The 22,181-nt window shown below is 44.6% G+C and overlaps 1 protein-coding gene across 1 annotated transcript; it reads right to left on the bottom strand.

The window, feature by feature from the left end:
* Positions 1-943: 943 nt before the first annotated feature.
* On the bottom strand, positions 944-4,208 carry LOC135520350 (Golgi-associated plant pathogenesis-related protein 1-like). Its single transcript, XM_064945825.1, has 5 exons — positions 3,893-4,208; positions 2,845-2,953; positions 2,570-2,673; positions 1,863-1,940; positions 944-1,339 (listed from the first exon to the last, which is right to left on the bottom strand). The coding sequence occupies exons 1-5, from the start codon at positions 3,903-3,905 to the stop codon at positions 1,179-1,181; spliced, it is 465 nt and encodes a 154-aa protein (XP_064801897.1). The 5' UTR covers positions 3,906-4,208; the 3' UTR covers positions 944-1,178.
* Positions 4,209-22,181: the final 17,973 nt, after the last annotated feature.

Genomic DNA, 22,181 nt, shown 5'->3' with positions numbered 1-22,181 from the left:
GAGTTATCAGCCTCAGAAATCACAGCCCAAATAAATACTTCACAGTGCTCAAGACACATCTCAACATCAACTGTTCAGAGGAGACTGCATGAATCAGGCCTTCATGGTCAAATTGCTGCAAAGAAATCAACTACTAAAAAGGGCACCAATAAGAAGAAACATGAGCAATGGACATGAGACTGGTGGAAATCTGTCCTTTGGTCTGATGAATCCAAATTTTAGATTTTTGGTTCCAACCGCCGTGTCTTTGTGAGACACAGAATGGGTGTAACGATGATCTCTGCATGTGTAGTTCCCACCGTAAAGCTTGGAGGAGGAGGTGTGATGGTGCTTTGCTGGTGACACTGTCTGTCTGATTTATTTAGAATGCAAAGCACACTTAACCAGCATGGCTACCACAGCATTCTGCCGCGAAACACCTTCCGATCTGGTTTGCGCTTAGTGAGACTAAATTTGTTTCCCCACAGGACAATGACTCAACACACCTCGAGGCTGTGTAAGGGCTATTTGAGCAAGGAGAGTGATGAATCAGATGACCTGGCCTCCACAATCACCCGACCTCAACCCAATTGAGATGGTTTGGGATGAGTTGAACCGCAGAGTGAAGGAAAAGCAGCCAACAAGTGCTCAGCATATGTGAGAACTCCTTCAAGACAGTTGGAAAAGTATTCCAGGTGAAGCTGGTTGAGAGAATGCCAAGAGTGTAAAGGCGTCAAGGCAAAGGGTGGCTACTTTGAAGAACCTAAAATATAATCGAGTTGTTTAGTTTAATTATCATTTTTTTTAGTTACTACGTGATTCTATATGTGTTATTTCATAGTGTTGATGTCTTCACTATTATTCTACAATGTAGAAAATAGTAAAATAAAGAAAAACCCTTGAATGAGTAGGTGTCCAAACTTTTGACTGGTACAAATTTTTTTAAACCAGAAATTATTTTACTATGTGTAAAATCCCTACCCCACTAACGATGGAATGAGTAGGGCGAAACCCAATTGGGTGGCTGGTACACCTCCGGAAGGCACAGCTGGCATGGTTTGGTCAATGGTGTGCCTAGATTTTTGTTCATGCATGTGTTAAGTCACAGTGGTTGTCACACACACACTATATATATTGTATATATAAGTCAAGGTCACAAGTCAAAGTGCAAATGTCTTTTGGATGGGTCAGTATGTTCCTTAGTCCTTGGGCGGCAGGACGTTGTTGTCAAAGTGTCCCTGGTTGGTGATGTTCCCTGCTGGAAAGTACCTGGCTACCACGAATGACGAGCCATCTGGCGCACTGGCCTTCCCCACACCCAGCTTCTTACTGCCCTTCCACACCATTGCTGTGAAATGACCTGGTTAGAGAGAGAGAGAGAGAGAGAGAGAGAGAGAGACAAGCTAAACACCTTCACTGAAGGAAGCCCTCTGCAGCACTGCTCCTCTAAATATTTACAGCTACAGATCCCTATATTAATCTCCTCCCCCCCTCTATCATCCCCTCCATATACACTCTTTCCCCTCTATTGCACACTCCCATCTCTCCCCCTCTGTCTTTCCTCCTTTATCTGTCAGCAGCACATGAGTTGATAGGAGTGATCCTGACGCTGCAGGGTCAGTCACTGAGCAGGAGGCTTCAGGGAGAGAACAGGAAGGACAGAAAAGACAGAATGCTATAAAGAACTGGGATTTTCCACAGGATGCAGTGCTCCATGCATGTTTGTGAGCAGAGTCACAGAACCACACAGTCACAGAATGATAATGCCACATTCATAGAACAAAGACCACACAGTTCAACACTGCCTGGGTGAACACAACACTGTGGCATGCAGCACTACACAAGTCAGAGTATGTGTGTCTGTGTGCATGCGTGTGTCTCACCTGTGCCAGAGGAGAAGCCGGGGCGGTTGAAGTTGTATTGTTTGACCTCGTCGTACCAGCGGTCAGCCACATCCTTCCCTATACACAGAGAGGACAAAGGTTACAGGTTATCACATCACATTATACTTGCCTGTTGCCTTTGTCACTATTGTTTAACAGAAACTCGGGCCAAAACCCCCAGAGTTCCAGCAGAGATGACAGCGGCAAGGAAATATTATCCAAGATGGCAGCTGTCCAAGGCAACAGTGCTAACCGTATAAAAGTTGCCAAAGCTTTAGGTGGGTCAGAAGAACACGGAGAGGTTTGAGATCCCGAGTTTCAGAGGAGCAGTCCAGAGAGAGATGAACTGAGCTTGACCCAGTGACAGTATGTAACCATAGGAGACCGTTTATGAATCACAGCAGACTGTCAGGTCAGTGCACAGACATAGTTGTGCTCGGAGTCATGGTCTTGTTGCTGAAACACTCCGAACACAGAGCAGGGAAATGGACCCCAGCTGTTCCTGCCTGGGCCGCCACTGGACAGGATAGTCTATAGTTTAGACCTAACTAAACCCTACAGAGACTCTGGATCACTCTCTTTAATGTTACTATCTGTACCGTACACAGTGAATGATGTATCTGTCCCCATTTACATAACTAAACATATGCAGGCTGTGTCAATGTTTGGTCATAGCATTAGGAGTCATTGGGTTACAGTGTGTGTACCTGGCTGGTCATAGGAGGCCCAGGCCAGGTTCTCGCCACAGCTCCCCTTACTGGACTCAACGCTGTGCTTCAGGATCCGTGTGCTGGCCAGAGACTCAGCATACCTACAGGGTGGAGATAGTTGTGGTAATAGTTAGATAAAGACAGCTAAAATATGGGTGGGGTTAGGTGAAGTGGAAGGAAGTAAGGGTGTCGTTGGCCATGTCTCTGATAAAGGTGGTGGAGAAAGATAAGTGTGTGTGGGTTGGGGGGGCCCCGATGTCTGGGTGACCCACCTCGTGGCATCGCTACTCAGCTTGCTGCTCAGCTTCAGAGGGGGTGTCTGGTGCTTCCTACGATACTCATTATGACTCCGCAACACCTCCTCCGAAAACTGCTTAGAAGCTGAGAGAGTGAGAGAGAATCACATAAAACAAGATGCCATGAAAAAACTGAAGGTAAATGTCTATTGTTTCCCTTGTTTTCACTGTAATATACAATCAAACTTTCAAATCATTAATACAACTCAATAAAACGATAGGCTGCAGATAATCAGACAGTAACTTAGGCAGTAGTAAATCTCCAGTAAGCCTCATACATATGGCTGTTCCCCAGGCTTGAGTCTATAATACTAGACAGACAGTACCAGGGTATGTATGAATGGGGGACACATCCACTCTCTCCCCAGCCTGGTGCCAATCACAGCCATACTCACACATCTCCATTCTCTCTGGCATTCACACAATGAGGCGATTCTCACACACACACACACACACACACACACTTAGCAGATGTAGCGGAATACAGTGTTACAGCCTTGTAAATAATCAGTGGTTGCAGTCCTTGGGGCTGGATCCTTGACCCAGACTTAGCTTATTCCTAACCTGAATACCACTTTCAATGGAGGATAATGTGGTACTGGAAACTGGCACCTAAAATGTTCTGTCAATTGATCTCTCTCTCTCTCTCTCTCTCACACACACTCTCTCACACACACACACACACACACACACCCCTTGCAAATAGTGAATTCCCCTATTGGCACAGCTATTCCTGATACTCTCAATAGTGGTTTCATCATTACCACAGAAGGGAAGAAACTGACCTAGCGCATAGGCGTTACAAGACTGTCAAATAAAATGTACAGCTTTTTAAAATCAACTTTGTCCCTGTTGCATGATAACAGCCCATTGTCACAGATTGAGACCTAATCCTATTTTGTAATCACACACACACACACACACACACACACACACACACACACACACACACACACACACTTTGATAAACATTTTCCACTTTCACAGTCATATTCCAGTACAATTAAATCTCATGTAGTCTTACCTGATTTGCCCATGACACAGAAACTCTTTTGTTCCCTTTGGCTCAGTCCGCTCTCTGATGGTCTGAAACAGCTGCTAGAACTTTGTTTCTGTCCCTCTCTCCCTCCCTCCCTTTCTGTATTCCTATTTTTCTCAGTAGCCTTTGTTCCTCTCGCTCACACTTCTCCCTCTAGTAAACTAGTCTTTCTCAAAACTTCTGCTTCTGTCCTCTCTCACTCTTAAACACCCTGCCTTTTCCTTGCCACACACACATTATCCTCCCTCTCCCTCTGTAAAACACAGCCTCTGTAACACACAGGCTCCCTCCCTCTGTGTAACTGAAAGGGGAGACCCAGCATGGCTGTTCTGATGACATCATCTCTATGAGACACATGCCCTTTTATGGCCTGAGATTCCTGCTTTCTGCTTGAAATGTGAGCTGGACATTATACACTAACTAAATTAAGAGCAGTTTAACTGTTTAGAAGCACCTTTACACAGTTTTACTAGGGTGAGCCTATGTGGTTATCGATATTAGTCAGAAAAATGTATTCTAGTGTCCAAATTGACTACAAAGTGTAAATAGTAGGATCATTCTAGTCATAAAATCAGTCTCGTCCAAAACTGAGATTTTCGAGAACATTTAATTTTAAAAAAAGGAAGGGTACCATAGCAATTTTCCTTGGGTTGGGTTTATTTCAATCCTGCCCACAGCTGGCAGCACCCAAGTAATCATCAATTCGAAGTGCAGCTGCATGTGACCCGATTGTAATACCGCTAGGGTATAGTTAGGGACCATCAATAAAATTACACAATGTACATGTGACAATATTAAAATATTTAAATAGCTCCAAATTTCAATGACTTAAAAACCTCAAACCAACTATAAATTGTAAACTCATATACAAATATTGAAAGCAGTTAATGAGACAACTAAAAGGTGTGCCTTTAATGTAAATATTGTCCTAGTTAGATTGTGTAATTTATAGACGGTCCCTAACTAGCCCCATGAGATAGGCTATCCAAAGTCTAACTCTGCTATCCAAAGTCTAACTCTGGGCACAACAGCTGGCTGAAGATAATTGGCAAAAGAAGTAGCCTAGGTGACTTCAAGACATGGTTAGGCTGTTTTATGTTATCTAGAAGGGTGAATGACTAACTGTTTTGGCAGAGTGACTATACAAACCCTTGTCACGTGCGAACACACACACAAGAGACACCCACATTAAAGTCTTGTTTGATTTCCGTCATGGCTGCTGCATTTCTTATTGTTCAAGCAACAAAAAAAACAATGCCAAATGAGTAACTTCAGCCCCTCTTTAAGTGTACATTTCCTCAGAAGATTACTTCCCTAAAGACTTGCTCCAGGACACGGTAAGCTATTCTACCTGCCAAGAGCAAATAAGGTGTCATGATTCCAAAGCCTGAACTCTCTCAGGAGAATCAGTTTGACACAGAGGCCTGGTCATTTGTTTTGGTGGCTTGATCAAATCAAATCAAATTTTATTTGTCACATACACATGGTTAGCAGATGTTAATGCGAGTGTAGCGAAATGCTTGTGCTTCTAGTTCCGACAATGCAGTAATAACCAACAAGTAATCCAATTAACAATTCCAAAACTACTGCCTTATACACAAGTGTAAGGGGATAAAGAATATGTACATAAAGATATATGAATGAATGATGGTACAGAGCAGCATAGGCAAGATACAGTAGATGGTATCGAGTACAGTATATACATATGAGATGAGTATGTAAACAAAGTGGCATAGTTAAAGTGGCTAGTGATACATGTATTACATAAGGATGCAGTAGATGATATAGAGTACAGTATATACGTATACATATGAGATGAATAATGTAGGATATGTAAACATTATACAGTGCCTTGCGAAAGTATTCGGCCCCCTTGAACTTTGCGAACTTTTGCCACATTTCAGGCTTCAAACATAAAGATATAAAACTGTATTTTTTTGTGAAGAATCAACAACAAGTGGGACACAATCATGAAGTGGAACGACATTTATCGGATATTTCAAACTTTTTTAACAAATCAAAAACTGAAATATTGGGCGTGCAAAATTATTCAGCCCCTTTACTTTCAGTGCAGCAAACTCTCTCCAGAAGTTCAGTGAGGATCTCTGAATGATCCAATGTTGACCTAAATGACTAATGATGATAAATACAATCCACCTGTGTGTAATCAAGTCTCCGTATAAATGCACCTGCACTGTGATAGTCTCAGAGATCCGTTAGAAGCGCAGAGAGCATCATGAAGAACAAGGAACACACCAGGCAGGTCTGAGATACTGTTGTGAAGAAGTTTAAAGCCGGATTTGGATACAAAAAGATTTCCCAAGCTTTAAACATCCCAAGGAGAGATAATATTGAAATGGAAGGAGTATCAGACCACTGCAAATCTACCAAGACCTGGTCGTCCCTCTAAACTTTCAGCTCATACAAGGAGAAGAATGATCAGAGATGCAGACAAGAGGCCCATGATCACTCTGGATGAACTGCAGAGATCTACAGCTGAGGTGGGAGACTCTGTCCATAGGACAACAATCAGTCGTATATTGCACAAATCTGGCCTTTATGGAAGAGTGGCAAGATGAAAGCCATTTCTTAAAGATATCCATAAAAGGTGTTGTTTAAAGTTTGCCACAAGCCACCTGGGAGACACACCAAACATGTGGAAGAAGGTGCTCTGGTCAGATGAAACCAAAATTGAACTTTTTGGCAACAATGCAAAACGTTATGTTTGGCGTAAAAGCAACACAGCTCATCACCCAGCCTGCTTTTCTTCAGCAGGGACAGGGAAGATGGTTAAAATTGATGGGAAGATGGATGGAGCCAAATACAGGACCATTCTGGAAGAAACCCTGATGGAGTCTGCAAAAGACCTGAGACTGGGACAGAGATTTGTCTTCCAACAAGACATTGATCCAAAACATAAAGCAAAATCTACAATGGAATGGTTCAAAAATAAACATATCCAGGTGTTAGATTGGCCAAGTCAAAGTCCAGACCTGAATCCAATCGAGAATCTGTGGAAAGAACTGAAAACTGCAGTTCACAAATGCTCTCCATCCAACCTCACTGAGCTCGAGCTGTTTTGCAAGGAGGAATGGGAAAAAATTTCAGTCTCTCGATGTGCAAAACTGATAGAGACATACCCCAAGCGACTTACAGCTGTAATCGCAGCAAAAGGTGGCGCTACAAAGTATTAACTTAAGGGGGCTGAATAATTTTGCACGCCCAATTTTTCAGTTTTTGAAATATCCAATAAATGTCGTTCCACTTCATGATTGTGTCCCACTTGTTGTTGATTCTTCACAAAAAAATACAGTTTTATATCTTTATGTTTGAAGCCTGAAATGTGGCAAAAGGTCGCAAAGTTCAAGGGGGCCGAATACTTTCGCAAGGCACTGTATTAGGTAGCATTGTTTAAAGTGGCTAGTGATATATTAAACAATGCTACCTAATATAATGTTTACATACCCTACATTATTCATCTCATATGTATACGTATGATCAGAGTAGTGGCACTGCAATTCGACTGAAAAGGAATAAGAAAACAATCAAACTTTACTCTGTGTGGCGACAGTTCGGCAACGCTGTGCTGTGACTGGGTCAGAGATGGTAGGAGATCGTGATGGAGAAGAAAGTGAAGCAAGTGATGGAGAAGAAAGTGAAGCAAGTATGGAGCATAGCGGTAAAAATAAAAGGGAGAAGGAAAAAAGAAAGTGGGAGAGAAAGAGAGTAGGGGTTTGAAGGGGAGCGATAGGTCGATGGAGGCAGAGATGAAAAAAAAGTTTGAGGAGAGCAACATAGTTTCTAAAGCCAGCGGCAGTTCGGAGGTAGAGCGTGCCGAGAAGGAAGGGCAAGCTCAGTCGCGAGGGGATCATGAGTCTGATAAGGCTGACGGCTGTGATAAAAGAGCTGATTGGGGAAGTTGTCAATGCTAACGTGTTAAGAGTGGAAGCCTTTTCTGTTTACATCATTTTTAGGATGATGCTTTTGTTGCGATGTTGGTGCGGTCTCTTGCTCCATTCGTATTTGGGAACCCATTGATGACATCATGGCAAAGAAACCCCTCTTGAAAAATGACTGCACTTTAGGCTATATGGATTAGTATTGTAGCAAATGCACTGATGTTGTCAAATTATATGATATAGGCTGGTAGGTAGGTAAGTCCAGCCGGCCAGTTAGGTAGATCTGGCCAGTAAGGTAGGTCCGGCCAGCCAGGTAGGTAGGTCGGCTGGACCTCCCTACCTTGCCAGACCTAGGTTCAGCTGACTGGCCAGGTTGCTAGGTAGGTAGGTCATGTAGGTACTCTGGCCAATTAGGTAGGTCTGGCCGGCCAGGTAAGTATATCCGGCTGGCCAGGTTGGTAGGTCGGCTGGACCTACCTACCTGGCCAGACTACCAGATTAGGTAGGTAGTTCCGGCAGGCCAGGTAGGTTCAGCCGACTGACCAGGTAGGTCCGGATGAAACAGGAATTTATTGAGCTGATCAGCAACCTAAAAGGCCCTGAAAAGCATCCAATTATCTCCTGTCCCTTGCCATCACTGGGTCGCGGCTGCAAAAGTGTCAGCAGGCTCTAAGCACTTTAAATCTAGTTTAAAGTCTACTGCCATTCTGTTGGAGTAACCTTTGCTGACATTTTCAACACTTGTTGGAAACAAAAGATGCTCTACAGGGACGATGGACCCAAACCATCTAGGCACCTGGACCCTTTTCATATTTCAAGGCTGCGTTAAGATATTGACTCAGAGACAGACCAAGCCCTGCTCAGGTAATACCTCCCGTCCTCTCTAAGCGCTATCGTCATACTGTTGTCTATGTCTGCCAGGGGTGTTGTCAGTTGTAATTTTGTACCCATTCACTCCACTCTTAGATCTGCTATTGTTAGCTCAAAAGGGGAACCCGCTGTGGCCTGCTCACCCAATGCTTTTAGTTCAAGTGTGAATTCCGTAAACCTGAATACCCCCTGGTTTTCAAATCGCGTAGAGGTCTTGGGCTATGCACCATCATTGGTTACTCTGAGAGTTCCTCATATTGACATTGGTTGCGGCCTCAGGTCCTATGTTGCTAACCTTGGCAAAGTCATTCCAATTTTTTATTGTTCCTCTATTACTAACAGGGATATACCAAATGGTGCAGTTCTATGAAATCTTTTAGCCATACCAACTATATCAACCATCAGACAGGGCGTGCAACCGCCTATTGAAAATAGCTTGTTTGAGCTGGAGTTTCCATGTGACTTTAAAAATCATAAAGGACTTGGGTTGATGCATCTGAACATTAGGAGCTTACTTCCTAAACTAGATTACATCAAGATCTGAGCTTTGCAGACGAACCCGGATATTCTGGTATGGACTGAAACTTGGACCTCTGGGGACATTCTGGACTCTGATATTAAAGCCACAAATAAAAGCAGGCTCAGCTACACTCATAGACTGCATAAAAAAGGACTGACATGGCTCATACTGCATTACACAAAATGTGTTACAATAGTAATAATAGTAGCACAGTGGTTAGTGTAAAAAAAAAGGCAGATGCTTGTTTTTGATGTCTTTCCCATTAGATGGCAGTGTTGGCACAGACATGAAGAGTGGAACATGGAACCTAAACTGAAGAAGGAGGTACATGAGGATTGTGGACGGATGTTGAGAGTTTAATTCGAAAGAGTTAGACCACATCCCATACCAACACTTAGATGGGCTGCATCTCCTCTTCTCCAGCCTTCTTCTGCACTCATTTGAAACTGCACTGGTGACCTATTCTGTGTAGGACATGAGTTGGGTTAAAACAATACATACAAAAAGAATTATTGTGCAATTTATATTATTTATATAGGCTACATTTAGATTTGTCTTTCATCATTTGGCATTAGTGCCTAAGCCTTAGCTTTAGGGCCTAACTTTACACATGCCAAATAGCCTTCACGCTACATGCTTTTGTGAACTGGCAGAACAATTCCACTGAGGCAAAAAGTAAAATGTCGGAATTTAATTCAATAAGAGAAAATCTGCAAAATGGAGAGTTTAAAATAAAGAGAAGGGAGGGCCAGAAAAGTAATGTTTAGGAAAGATTTGGGGAAGTGGTAAAAGAGGATGATTGCAGTGCCTATGTGTGATGACCGGGAGGCGCTACACTAATTTAACAGAGACAAGATGGGGACATCAAATAGACCTATGCCATGTCAAGGAAAGGGTAGCCTACTCTTTAGATGGCTTAAGTGAAATCTGAACACTGACTATAGGTCTATAACCTTTCACAAGTTTCCAAGCCGAACTGAAACATATTGGGTCGTTTTCACAGCTTTCTATGTCCTAACAACTGGTCAAACTGATGTCATTAGGACATTTGGCACAGAAAAGCTTTCCTATTTTTCTTCCCTGTTCCTAAATGTATTTCCCCGTGAAAGCAGATATGACACTGAAAACGTTACCGATGTCAACGAGTTTGAAGCATTCATTCTATAATTTATGATATTAGTCTGGTGAGCAAAACTTTATTTTGTCTTCTAGGGCAACATACATTACATGACCAAAGTATATGGGCGCCTGCTTGTCAAACATCTCATTCCAAAATCATGGGCATTAATATGGAGTTGGTCCCTTACTTTGCTGCTATAACAGCCTCCACTCTCCTTGGGAAGGCTTTCCACTAGATGTTGGAACATTGCTGTGGGGACTCGCTTCTGTTCAGCCACATTTAGTGAGGTCAGACACTGATGTTGGGTGATTAGGCCTGGCTCGCAGTCGGCGTTCCAATTCATCCCAAAGGTGTTTGACGGGGTTGAGGTCAGGGCTCTGTGCAAGCCAGTCAAGTTTTTCCACACCGATCTCGACAAACCATTTCTGTATGGAACTTGATTTGTGCACGGGGGCATTGTCATGCTGAAATAGGAAGGGGCCTTCCCTGAACTGCTGCCACAAAGTCGGAAGCACAGAATCGTCTCAAATGCCATTGTATGCTGTGGCGTTAAGATTTCCCTTCACTGGAACTAAGGGGCCCAGCCGAACCATCAAAAACAGCCCCAGACCATTATTCCTCCTCTACCAGACTTTACAGTTAGCATTATGCATTGGGGCAGGTAGCGTTCTCCTGGCTTCCGCTAAACCCTGATTCGTCCGTCGGACTGCCAGATGGTGGAGTGTAATTCAATACTCGAGAGAACGCATTTCCATAGCTCCAGAATGTAATGACGGCGAGCTTTACACCCCTCTAGGGTACACTTGGCATTGAGTATGGTGATCTTAGGCTTGTGTGCAATTGCTCGGCCATGGAAGCCCATTTCATGAAACTCCCAACAAACAGTTCTTGTGCTGACGTTGCATCCAGAGGCAGTTTGGATCTCGGTAGTGTTTTTACACCCTACGCGCTACAGCACTTTTTTAATGATCAATTAGCCTTTTAAAATTATAAACTTGGATTAGCTAACACAACGTGCCATTAGAACACAGGAGTAATGGTTGCTGATAATGGGCCTCTGTACGCCCATGTAGATATTCCATTAAAAGTCAGCCGTTTCCAGCTACAATAGTCATTTACAACATTAACAATGTCTACACTATATTTCGGATCAATTTGATATCATTTTAAAAGACAAAAAATGTGCTTTTCTTTCAAAAACAACCCCCAGAACCATCCTCACATACTTTGTGCCCCCGCTGGGTTTTGGTGTGTGTGTGTGTGTGTGTGTGTGTGTGTGTGTGTGTGTGTGTGTGTGTGTGTGTGTGTGTGTGTGTGTGTGTGTGTGTGTGTGTGTCAGTGATCTGATTTATAGAGAGAAGCTCTTTCAGAGGGCAGTGGAGACGTTGATCCATGCAGATATAATATCTCTGCTGTCAAAAAGGTTGGCACTGCTACCTGTGAATTGTGGCAGTCGGTCTCTCTCTGTTTCTCTGTGTCTGTTCCAACCATTTATATCCCTCATCCCTATATATATAGCTTTCTCCCCCCTCTCTATCGATCTATCTTTCCTCTCTTTTTCTCTGTCTCTGACTTCACCTTCCCCTCTCTATCGTCCACTCTCTAGCTCCCTCTATTATTATATCTCTCTATCTCTCTGCACTTTCTTTCTGTCTCTCCCTCAGGAGATAATATGATATCTGTGATGAGAAGCATTTCCTTGCTTTAACGATTCGATAACGACCCCCTCCCATCAATCCTTCACAACGTTGTCCTCTCCACTCTGTTCTCCTGTCATGTGTGTCTCAGGCCATTAACATTGATGGCACATTACGAAGTTAACTACGGAGATATCAAAAGTGCTCAAAATGTGAAATAACTTGGAAAGTGTATGCAAGTGCACTTAAGTGCATATAAGTACCTATAAGTTGCTATAATTGTATTCCAGCAGTTGGAAGAGGAGGTTGAGGACTTTTTAATAACTGTTGCAGTTCAATCTCATCCTCATTCGAGAGTCGTGTGTGTGTGTGTGTGTGGGGGGGGAGAGAGAATGAGACGGTATTAAAGAGACCTTATTACCAGGAATTAAATTATCAGCAGGAGGTTGAGGAGGAGGAGGCGGAGGAGGAGGGAGTTTATTTTTGCCCAATAAATTCCCAGTGTTCTGTATCAGAACCCTACAATTCAGTAAGAATTAGCTGGCATTTGTGATATCATCAGATAGAACCACATAGAATGTTCCACAGAGGATAGAAGTATTCAGTCAGTACATCTAGCATGTTTAATAGGAGTCTAGCACCTGTCAATCAAATTAAATAGAATTCTCACAATAAGAGATGTCGTTTCCCCAAATGCCATACATCTGATCACCCTGTTGCAGGAGAACTTTCCTTTCCTAAAATGTGCAGTGTATTTGAGGTTTAAAAAGGCTTCTGAACTTTGTAGTTTCCACTTAGAAATGTCAGACTTGATTTTCTGTAATCCACATACAATAATGTCCATGAATTATAATCCACATAACAATTCACATTTCCTGTTGCTGCAGGATTATTTTAGTGCTGTATCTAACTGGCACAAATTAAGATCCTACATCTGTATCTAAAGGTGAGATAGGGAGGGAGGGAAGTGATAGAAAAAGCAAGAGTGAGATTCTGAGGCAGAGAGTAAGAAACGGGGAGAGGGAGAGAGCAAGACGATGATGATGGTTTGTCTTGGGGGAGATGGCTGACTCCTGGCTGACTCTAATCAGCAGAAATGTAATGTCTTAATAGGCCAGTGCAGTTACACACACACACACACACACACACACACACACACACACACACACACACACACACACACACACACACACACACACACACACACACACACACACACACACACACACACACACACACACAGTTTTAAAAGGCCGTAGCAGTCAATAAAGTTCCTAATGTGCTTTAAGAAATTAAGCCTTTGGAAAGGAGCAGAGTGCATGTCGGATATTAACCCCAGGCAGTAACCTGCTCTATCAACACTCTAATTAAATTACCCTCTCTCTCTCTCTCTCTCTCACACACACACACACACACACACACACACACACACACACACACACACACACACACACACACACACACACACACACACACACACACACACACACACACACACACACACACACACACACAGACTGGGACAAACTTCAAAAGGAGGATGAAATTAGTAAGGTAAGGGAGATAAGTCAGATGATGACAGTAGGCGTCTGTGCCAGTGGTCTATAGACGTCTATATTTATTGACCTTGGCTGTTTCTTATTGATTTATGTATTATGTTTTGATATCCTGTTTCAGAGCACAATCTCTCACTGGTCGCTGCATGCCTCAATATGAATCCCGAGTTGATATTTTCTTTGTAGAGATTGGCTTTTTAATGGAATATGTCACCCATCTGTGGGGCTTTCTGGCCTTCTTTATTTCTTTCTTTTTTGCCTCAGTTCAATATTCAAAAGGCACATTAGAGCTATCTTTGTTGCTGGTGATGGTAACAATTGAATAAGATGAATTCAATCAATTGCAGAAGAAGGAAACCGCTCAGAATGTTTACGCTGTATTTTAAGGACAGGTGTTGTTTGTGTCCAACACTGTATCAGAGGTGTCAAGCTGTTTCTCTTGCAGACTTTGTAATTGGATATTGACACAAAACCACTCCTGTCCCTAAAATATAGCGGACACATTTGAACCAACAGTGCCGTTTCCATTACCTGATGAAATTGGGACATCTGTCTAGACTCTCTTACTCTGAAACTCCCAAAGTCAATTCAGGCTACCATATTCAACAGAGGGTGTGTGTGTGTTTGCCATGCTGAGGTGCACTCTTATGCTGAGACAGGAGACTGTCTGGGAGAATGCTGGATTGGGGAGAGCGGTTAGCAGCACATCAGCAGCTGTCACACACGCACACACACAAAAACACACAAACAAACACACAATGCACCCGTCAAGCACTGACAAATGAAGAGACAGGGCCAGATAACTCCCATTCAACACACACACACACACACACCCACCCACACACACACACACACACACACACACACACACACACACACACACACACACACACACACACACACACACACACACACACACACACACACACACACACACACACACACACACACACACACACACACACACACACACACACACACACACACACACACATTACTTATGAGTCCATCCCATATCCTATTCGAGCTAGCCCTCTTTCTTTGTCCTCCTGTATTAAGCTGTCAGTGTCAGTGTCAGATCCACTTCACGGAGATAAGGAGTTAGTGTGTGGGTACGTGCGTGCTTGTGTTTGTGTTGGTTTTGGTTCATACCACCCACTCTATCGAGGAATCTCTTCCATAGACAGACAGCTATACATCTTATTGTCTTTCTTTGTGAGCAACTTTGACTGATCTGTTTTATAAAAGGCCATAGTGTATCATGAATGTAGTCACAGCCTAACACCTTGCCTTATAATCAGAGGTGTCATGCCCATAGGGGGGGGCACAGGGTTTTTCCTGTTTAATATTTTGTTTTTTATAAATTGTTGTTAATATTGTATCTCTGTAATACTACTAGCCACCTAGCAATTTTATGAAGTTGGCTATAGCTAGTCCAGATTGGTTCCCAATCTCATAACTAGCTACCAAGAAAGTTATTTCAGACTATTAATCAAGTTAGAGTAGCCAGCTTGTCTAACTATCTTAGCTGGCATGGCTGCTGGTAAGGTTTGTAGACTTTATAAAAGCAACCAATTACTAAACGTACTGGAAAAGACACACATTCCTTTCAATCTTTTACCCAGATTTTAACAGAGATGCAAAGAAACATATTACATTTCTTAAAAACACCAGTCAGGAGGATACAGAGAGCTCCAGAGGTTTGCTTAGTACTCCTTCAGACCACCCCTCAGCCATCTTCACATACTTTATATCCCCCCAGATTTTGGGGGTGCATGACGCCTCTGCTTATAATGATGTATTATCCATGATGTGCAGTGCTGTTATTTGCCCTCTTTCTAATTTTCTCTACTTTTGCATATTTTTTATACTGAATGTTATCAGATCAAAACCTAATGAGATGGGTCTCATTATGTCTGGCGAAAACCAAACGCTGCATATCACAGTAAGAACCTCATACCAACAATCAAGCATGGTGGAGGTAGTGTGATGGTTTGAGGATGCTTTGCTGCCTCAGGCCCTGGATGACTTGCCTTAATAGAAGGAACCATAAATTCTGCTCTGTATCAGAGAATTCTACAGGAGAATGTCAGGCCATCCGTCTGTGAGCTGAAGCTGAAGTGCAGCTGGTTCACGCAGCAAAACAATGATCAAAAACACACAATCAAGTCGACATGGTTAAAAAGCAACACATTTGAAATTTTGGGAAGGGCCTAGTCAAAGTCCAGACCTAATCCCAATGGAGATGTTGTGGAAGGACTTGAAACGAGCAGCTCATGCTTGAAAACCCACAAATGTTGCTGAGCTAAAGCAGTTCTGCATTCAAGAGTGGGCCAAACACACACACACACACAGAGAATGACTTAATGAAGAATAACTTTGTTCTGCATTCTCCCTCTCTTCTCCTGCAGTCATGGATCACGGGAGGTCAGGGAGACAAAACATAGTCTAATATAGAAGGAGAATGCAGGACCACAGCCCTGGGGAGTGAGAAACAGCAGGTGTGTGTGTGTGTGTGTGTGTGTGTGTGTGTGTGTGTGTGTGTGTGTGTGTGTGTGTGTGTGTGTGTGTGTGTGTGTGTGTGTGTGTGTGTGTGTGTGTGTGTGTGCGTGCGTGCGTGCGTGCGTGCGCGTGCGTGCGTGCGTGCGTGCGTGTGAGATGGGGAAAGAGGGACAGAGAAAACGACATTGGTGAAATGAATAGTGCACTTCTTTCCCCAAATGAAAGTGGCTCTCATATTTGGGGAGAAAGTGATGGGGTGTGAAGAAAATCCATCTGAAGGAGGGAGGGATGCCAGTATCCCTGATGAAATGACAAAGGCCCACAAACAGAAAATGAATCAGGGAGAAAAGCAGACAAACAGATTGTATAGAAAGCCAAGGGCTCCCCATGAGACAGTTAGAAACTTCACTGAAACTTTACTGTGAGACTTTACATGGAGAAAATTTACTCGTCGTTACATACAATGTACTTAATTAAAGTGGAATGCACAGTGTTTTAACTATTTTGCAGATATGAAACAAACAATCATAATATTCGTCAAAAATATCAAACTCCCAGTCAAAGAGTTTCAAACTCCCAAACTCCCATGTCACAACGTGTTATGATGCTGGGTGTAAAGTAAAGTGTTACCGTTGGCAGAATAGATGGATGCAGTTCAATACAGCATGATTAATATAATTCATCAATACATTTCTTGGTAGTCCAAAAAAATCTTGCTATCAATTTGTAAATCACAGCTGGCCTGGTACACTGTTTGCTTCCTCTACCCATTCAGGATGCGCTGTTTCAGTTTCAATGACTCAATATTTTGAATAGAAATGGATGACTGTAACTAAGGCTGGGAATGTCAACAAGTCAGTCATGACATGACTAATAGACTAGCACACTTATGTCAAACACAATGTCTGTGGGCCGAATAGGACACACACATGAGTATAAATGAGTCAACAGTTGAGTTATCTACTTTATAAAATTACAGCTTGATGCGCTCGCATCGGTGAATTCAACTTGAATTGTTTTCGTGTGTCCCATTTACAGTAAGGTGACCAGATTTCTGAAATTAAAACCGGGGACATTTCCAGCTCGGCAAGTCAATATATCATTAAAATATCCAATGTTATTATCTATTAAATAATAAAGGGGGACAATTCCAGTTTCATGTATTTAGTCTAACAGGCACACTGTGATAGAGAAAACAACTATATTACAGAAACACTACAGACAAGACAGAACTGTCCGATCTGAACAGCCATTCAGTGGTCCTGGTAGTCTGGGTAGAATAAGAGCAGAAGAGAACATTAGCAAAATTGAAAAAACAGACAATAGTATTGGTGAAATATTTAACAACATAATAAAGAAATAAGACGATATTGAGGTTGGTACCTACATTGTATACTTACCTGGTTATACCAACCTAATCTGTATATTTCTCAGAAGAATGTATCTTATGTATCTTATTCAGGATTGCTCTGTCTTTGGCCAGCATGAACTCCTGGCAGGGGAGGTTGAAGTTTGTCTTCACAATAAGCATAGCCTTGATGGTAGGAACAGTGAACCTATTTCTTGCTGCTGTCTGTCAGGATTTGGCCAGGGTTGTTCCGGGTTTTGGTCACTAGATGCCCCCATTGTGCTTTTTGACCTTATGTTTTTTCCCTTGTTCCCCATTATTATTTGCACCTGTGCCTCGTTTCCCCTGATTGTATTTAAACCCTTAGTTTCCCTCAGTTCTGGGCTCTGTGTTTGTATGTTAGCACCCAGGCCTAGTGTTCTGTGTTTTCCTGTCGATTCCGGTGGATGCTCTTGTGGAATTCTGTTTTTGTTTTTGAGTGTCTCTTGAGGCTTTTTTGTGCTATTCCTACCACCTTTTGGATTTGCCATTTTTGTATTTAAGGACTTCTCCTTTTTACTTTATTAAATACACCGTCTTAAGTACTGCTGTGTCTGCCTCATCTTCTGGGTTCTGCTGACTATTCGTGGCTCAGTTGGTTAAGTGACTGTTTCTCACTCCGGAGACCCAGGTTCGTAACCGGGTCCTGACAGAAACACAGAGCCAAAAATGAACCCAGAGGCAGCCAGTTCCCAGGACCTTTTGCCATGCTGTCCCACCACCAGGAGACTGTCCAACGCCACAAAGCCGCCCTGGTTCAGCAAGAGGCCTTAATGGCTAGACATTCTCATCTTCTGTCGGAGATGCTGACTTCCATTAAGCAAATATCTGATCGTCTTACCCCGGCAACAGTTCCCGTCCCAGTACCTCAGATTCACGTACCCATGGCAGTTAACCCCTGGCTGAACCTCGTCTTCCACCTCCCCAACGGTTCTCAGGTAATCCAAGTGCTTGTAAAGGGTTTCTCACCCAATGTTCTCTCTCCTTTGAGCTACAACCCTCGTCGTTTCCCACCGACCGGTCTAAGATCGCTATATCATCACCCTGCTGTCGGAAAAGTCCTGGCCTGGGCTACTGCTGTGTGGGATGCCCATAGTTCCTGCTGTGCCAGCTACTCTGCCTTTGCTGAGGAATTCAAACGAGTGTTTCAAGGCCCAAGCAGTGGTTCTGACTCAGCCAAACAGCTCCTGACTCTCCACCAAGGTTGGCGCAGCGTGACGGACTATGCCATCCAGTTCCGCACGGTGGCAGCAGCAAGTGGCTGGAACAACGAGGCGCTCACGGTGTGCTTTCTGAAAGGCCTTTCCGACACTATCCAAGATGAACTGGCCACTGGGAACCACCGGACAATCTCGAGTCCCTGATCAAGTTGGCCTCACGCATTGACCAGCGTCTGAGAGAGAGAACTCAACCATAGACCTCTAGCCCCTATCAGTCCCAGCTCCGAGTTCCCACCTTTATCCTCGCTGGCTCCATCGGAACCCATGCAGATTGGACGCATCTCCCAGGCTGAGAGAGACCGCCGGATGAGGAGCGACGCTGTCTATATTGCGGCAAACCGGGCCATTTCCGTTCCACGTGTCCCGGGCTCCAGGGAAACGCTCTGTCCCGTACAGACCGGGGGAACTGTAACGGGAAACATAACCTCCTCCCATCCGTCCAACTCCCGTCTGCTCATTCCAGTCACCCTCTCCTGGGACAACCACAAGCTTCACCTTCAAGCCTTGGTAGACTCTGGAGCCGCAGGTAACTTCATGGATGGTGTCTGGGCGAAGGAGAATGGCGTTCCCTCTGAACCTCTAAGTGAACCCATGAGGGTCACTACATTGGATGGAAGCCCTTTGGGATCTGGACTTGTCACTCATGTCACTACCTCCTTGCGACTTTCAGTTTCACAACACCAGGAATTGATGAACTTTCATTTGATCTCCTGTTCCGAGTTCCCTCTCGTCCTTGGATACCCTGGCTTCACAGCCATAACCCTCACATCGACTGGTCTGTGGGCACTATCAAGCAGTGGGGTCCTACGTGCCAAGCTACTTGTATTTTCCAGAATTCCCCACTCCGAGTCTTTAGAATCCATCGACCTGACCCGAGTTCCCGAGTGTTACCATGACCTCAAACTGGTGTTTAGCAAACAGAGGGCCACCATGCTACCACCCCATAGACCTTACGATTGCCCCATCGACCTGTTTCCGGGCACTTGCCCCCCAGGGGTCGGATCTTTTCCCTATCTCCACCCGAACGAGCTGCTATGGATACCTACATCAAGGACGCTCTGGAAGCAGGCCTCATGCGTCCATCCACCTCCCCGGCGGGAGCAGGGTTTTTCTTTGTGGCCAAGAAAGACGGTGGATTACGTCCTTGCATCGACTACCGGGGACTCAATGCCATAACCGTCCGTAACCGTTACCCGCTACCCCTTATGGCCACAGCCTTGAGCTGCTCCAGGAAGCAGTTGTTTTCACTAAGCTTGACCTGCGGAACGCATACCATCTTGTGCGGATCAGACCTGGTGACGAGTGGAAGACCGCTTTCAACACGCCTACTGGTCACTATGAATACTTGGTGATGCCCTTCGGCCTGACCAACGCCCCAGCGGTGTTCCAAGCGCTCATAAACGATGTGCTTAGGGATATGCTTAACATATTTGTATTTGTTTACTTGGATGACATCCTCATCTTTTCGAGCTCCCTTCAAGAACACACTAAGCATGTCAGACAGGTACTCAAACGCCTCCTGGACAGCCATCTGTACGTTAAGCCGGAAAAATGTGAATTCCATTCATCCCGAGTACAATTCCTGGGATTTGTAGTGGAACCCGGTTGAGTCCAAATGGACCCCAGGAAGGTAGGGGCGGTGGCGGATTGGCCCACCCCCAAATCCGTTTTCAGCGTTTCCTGGGCTTCACAAACTTTTACCGCAAGTTCATCAAGAACTTCAGCTTGGTGGCAGCCCCTCTCTCAGCTTTAACCAAGGGTGGCAATGCAAGGTTTTGTGGGGAAGAGAAGCTGAGACGGCCTTCCAAGGACTCAAGCAGCGTGTTCTCTCTGCTCCCATCCTGATACTACCGACTACGGATGAACCATTTGTGGTGGAGGTAGACGCATCAGAGGTTGGTGTTGGAGCTGTCCTGTCTCAGAGGGTGAAGACAGAAGCTTCATCCGTGCGCTTTCTTCTCACACCGGCTTACCCCGACTGAGAGGAACTACGATGTGGGGGATCGTGAACTCCTAGCGGTTAAGATGGCATTGAAGGAATGGAGACACTGGCTCGAGGGGGCTTCTCACCCGTTTCAAGTGCTTACGGACCACAAAAATCTGGAGTATATCCAGCAGGCGAAGCGGTTGAACTCTAGACAAGCTAGATGGTCTCTTTTCTTCAATCGATTCCAGTTTATCCTCACCTATCGGCCCGGGTCGAAGAATCTCAAACCGGATGCCCTGTCCCGAGTCTACGCTCCTGCCATTCGAGATGACACGGACATGCCTGTCCTTCCTGCTGCTAAGATTGTGGCTCCGATCTCGTGGCAAGTTGAGGATACCGTGAGACGTGCTCAAGCTAGCGAACCGGACCCGAAAGGAGGTCCTGCCAATCGGTTGTTTGTCCCCAAGGCAGTGAGGACTCAGGTCCTTCTGTGGGGGCACTCCTCTCGCCTCACCTGTCATCCGGGCGTAGGTCGCACCTTGGAGTTCATCCAGCGTAAGTTCTGGTGGCCTACCATAAGAGAAGACGTTGCCACTTTCGTCAATGCCTGTCCCGTGTGCTGCCAGGGCAAATCTTCTCACCTCCGCCCTCAAGGACTCCTTCACCCTTTACCTGTTCCCCACAGACCCTGGTCCCATATCTCATTGGACTTTATTACTGGACTTCCTCCATCCCATGGCAATACTACTATCCTAGTCATAATCGACAGGTTTTCAAAGGCGGCCAGGTTCGTCCCTCTGACTAAGTTACCTTCTGCCAAGGAAACGGCTGAGTTGGTAATTAATCATGTGTTCCGAGTCTTGGCATTCCTCAAGATATGGTTTCTGACAGAGGTCCCCAGTTCGCCTCAAGGTTTTGGAAGGCCTTCTGCCAACTCATGGGGGCTTCTGCCAGTCTATCTTCAGGGTACCATCCGAGTCCAACGGCCAAACAGAGAGGATGAATCAAGAGCTGGAAACCACCCTCCGATGTATGACTCGTGACAACCCGTCCACATGGTCATCCTTTATTGTTTGGGCCGAATACGCGCACAACACCTTGCGCTCCTCCTCCACTGGTATGTCCCCGCACGTGTCAGTTTGGCTATGCTCCTCCATTGTTCCCGGACCAGGAGGCAGAAGTCAGAGTGCCTTCAGCCTTGAAGTTCGTCAGACGCTGTCGGCTTATGTGGAGGAAGACCCGTCTTAATCTTATGCGTTCCTCACAGAGGTACCAACAACAAGCCAACAGACGTCGCCGTCCCGGGCCTACCCTGCGCCCCGGCCAGAGAGTCTGGCTCTCCACAAGAGACTCTACGGGTGGAGTCTCGCAAGCTGTCCCAAAAATACATCGGTCCCTTCAAGGTTGCCAGGAGAGTTAACCCAGTTTCTTATCGCCTACACTTAGTGTAGGTTAGTGATTAGTGTAGTGTCAACATCGCAGCCACTACCAGCTAGCCTACTCCAGCAGTACTGTATCATTTCAATCATTTTAGTCAATAAGATTCTTGCTACGTAAGCTTAACTTTCTGAACATTCGAGACGTGTAGTCCACTTGTCATTCCAATCTCCTTTGCATTAGCGTAGCCTCTTCTGTA

The sequence above is a fragment of the Oncorhynchus masou genome, chromosome 29 (genome assembly GCF_036934945.1).
Source record: "Oncorhynchus masou masou isolate Uvic2021 chromosome 29, UVic_Omas_1.1, whole genome shotgun sequence".
NCBI lineage: Eukaryota > Metazoa > Chordata > Actinopteri > Salmoniformes > Salmonidae > Oncorhynchus > Oncorhynchus masou.
The sequence above is the reverse complement of the archived record's forward strand: the minus strand, read 5'-3'. Positions and strand labels throughout refer to the sequence as shown.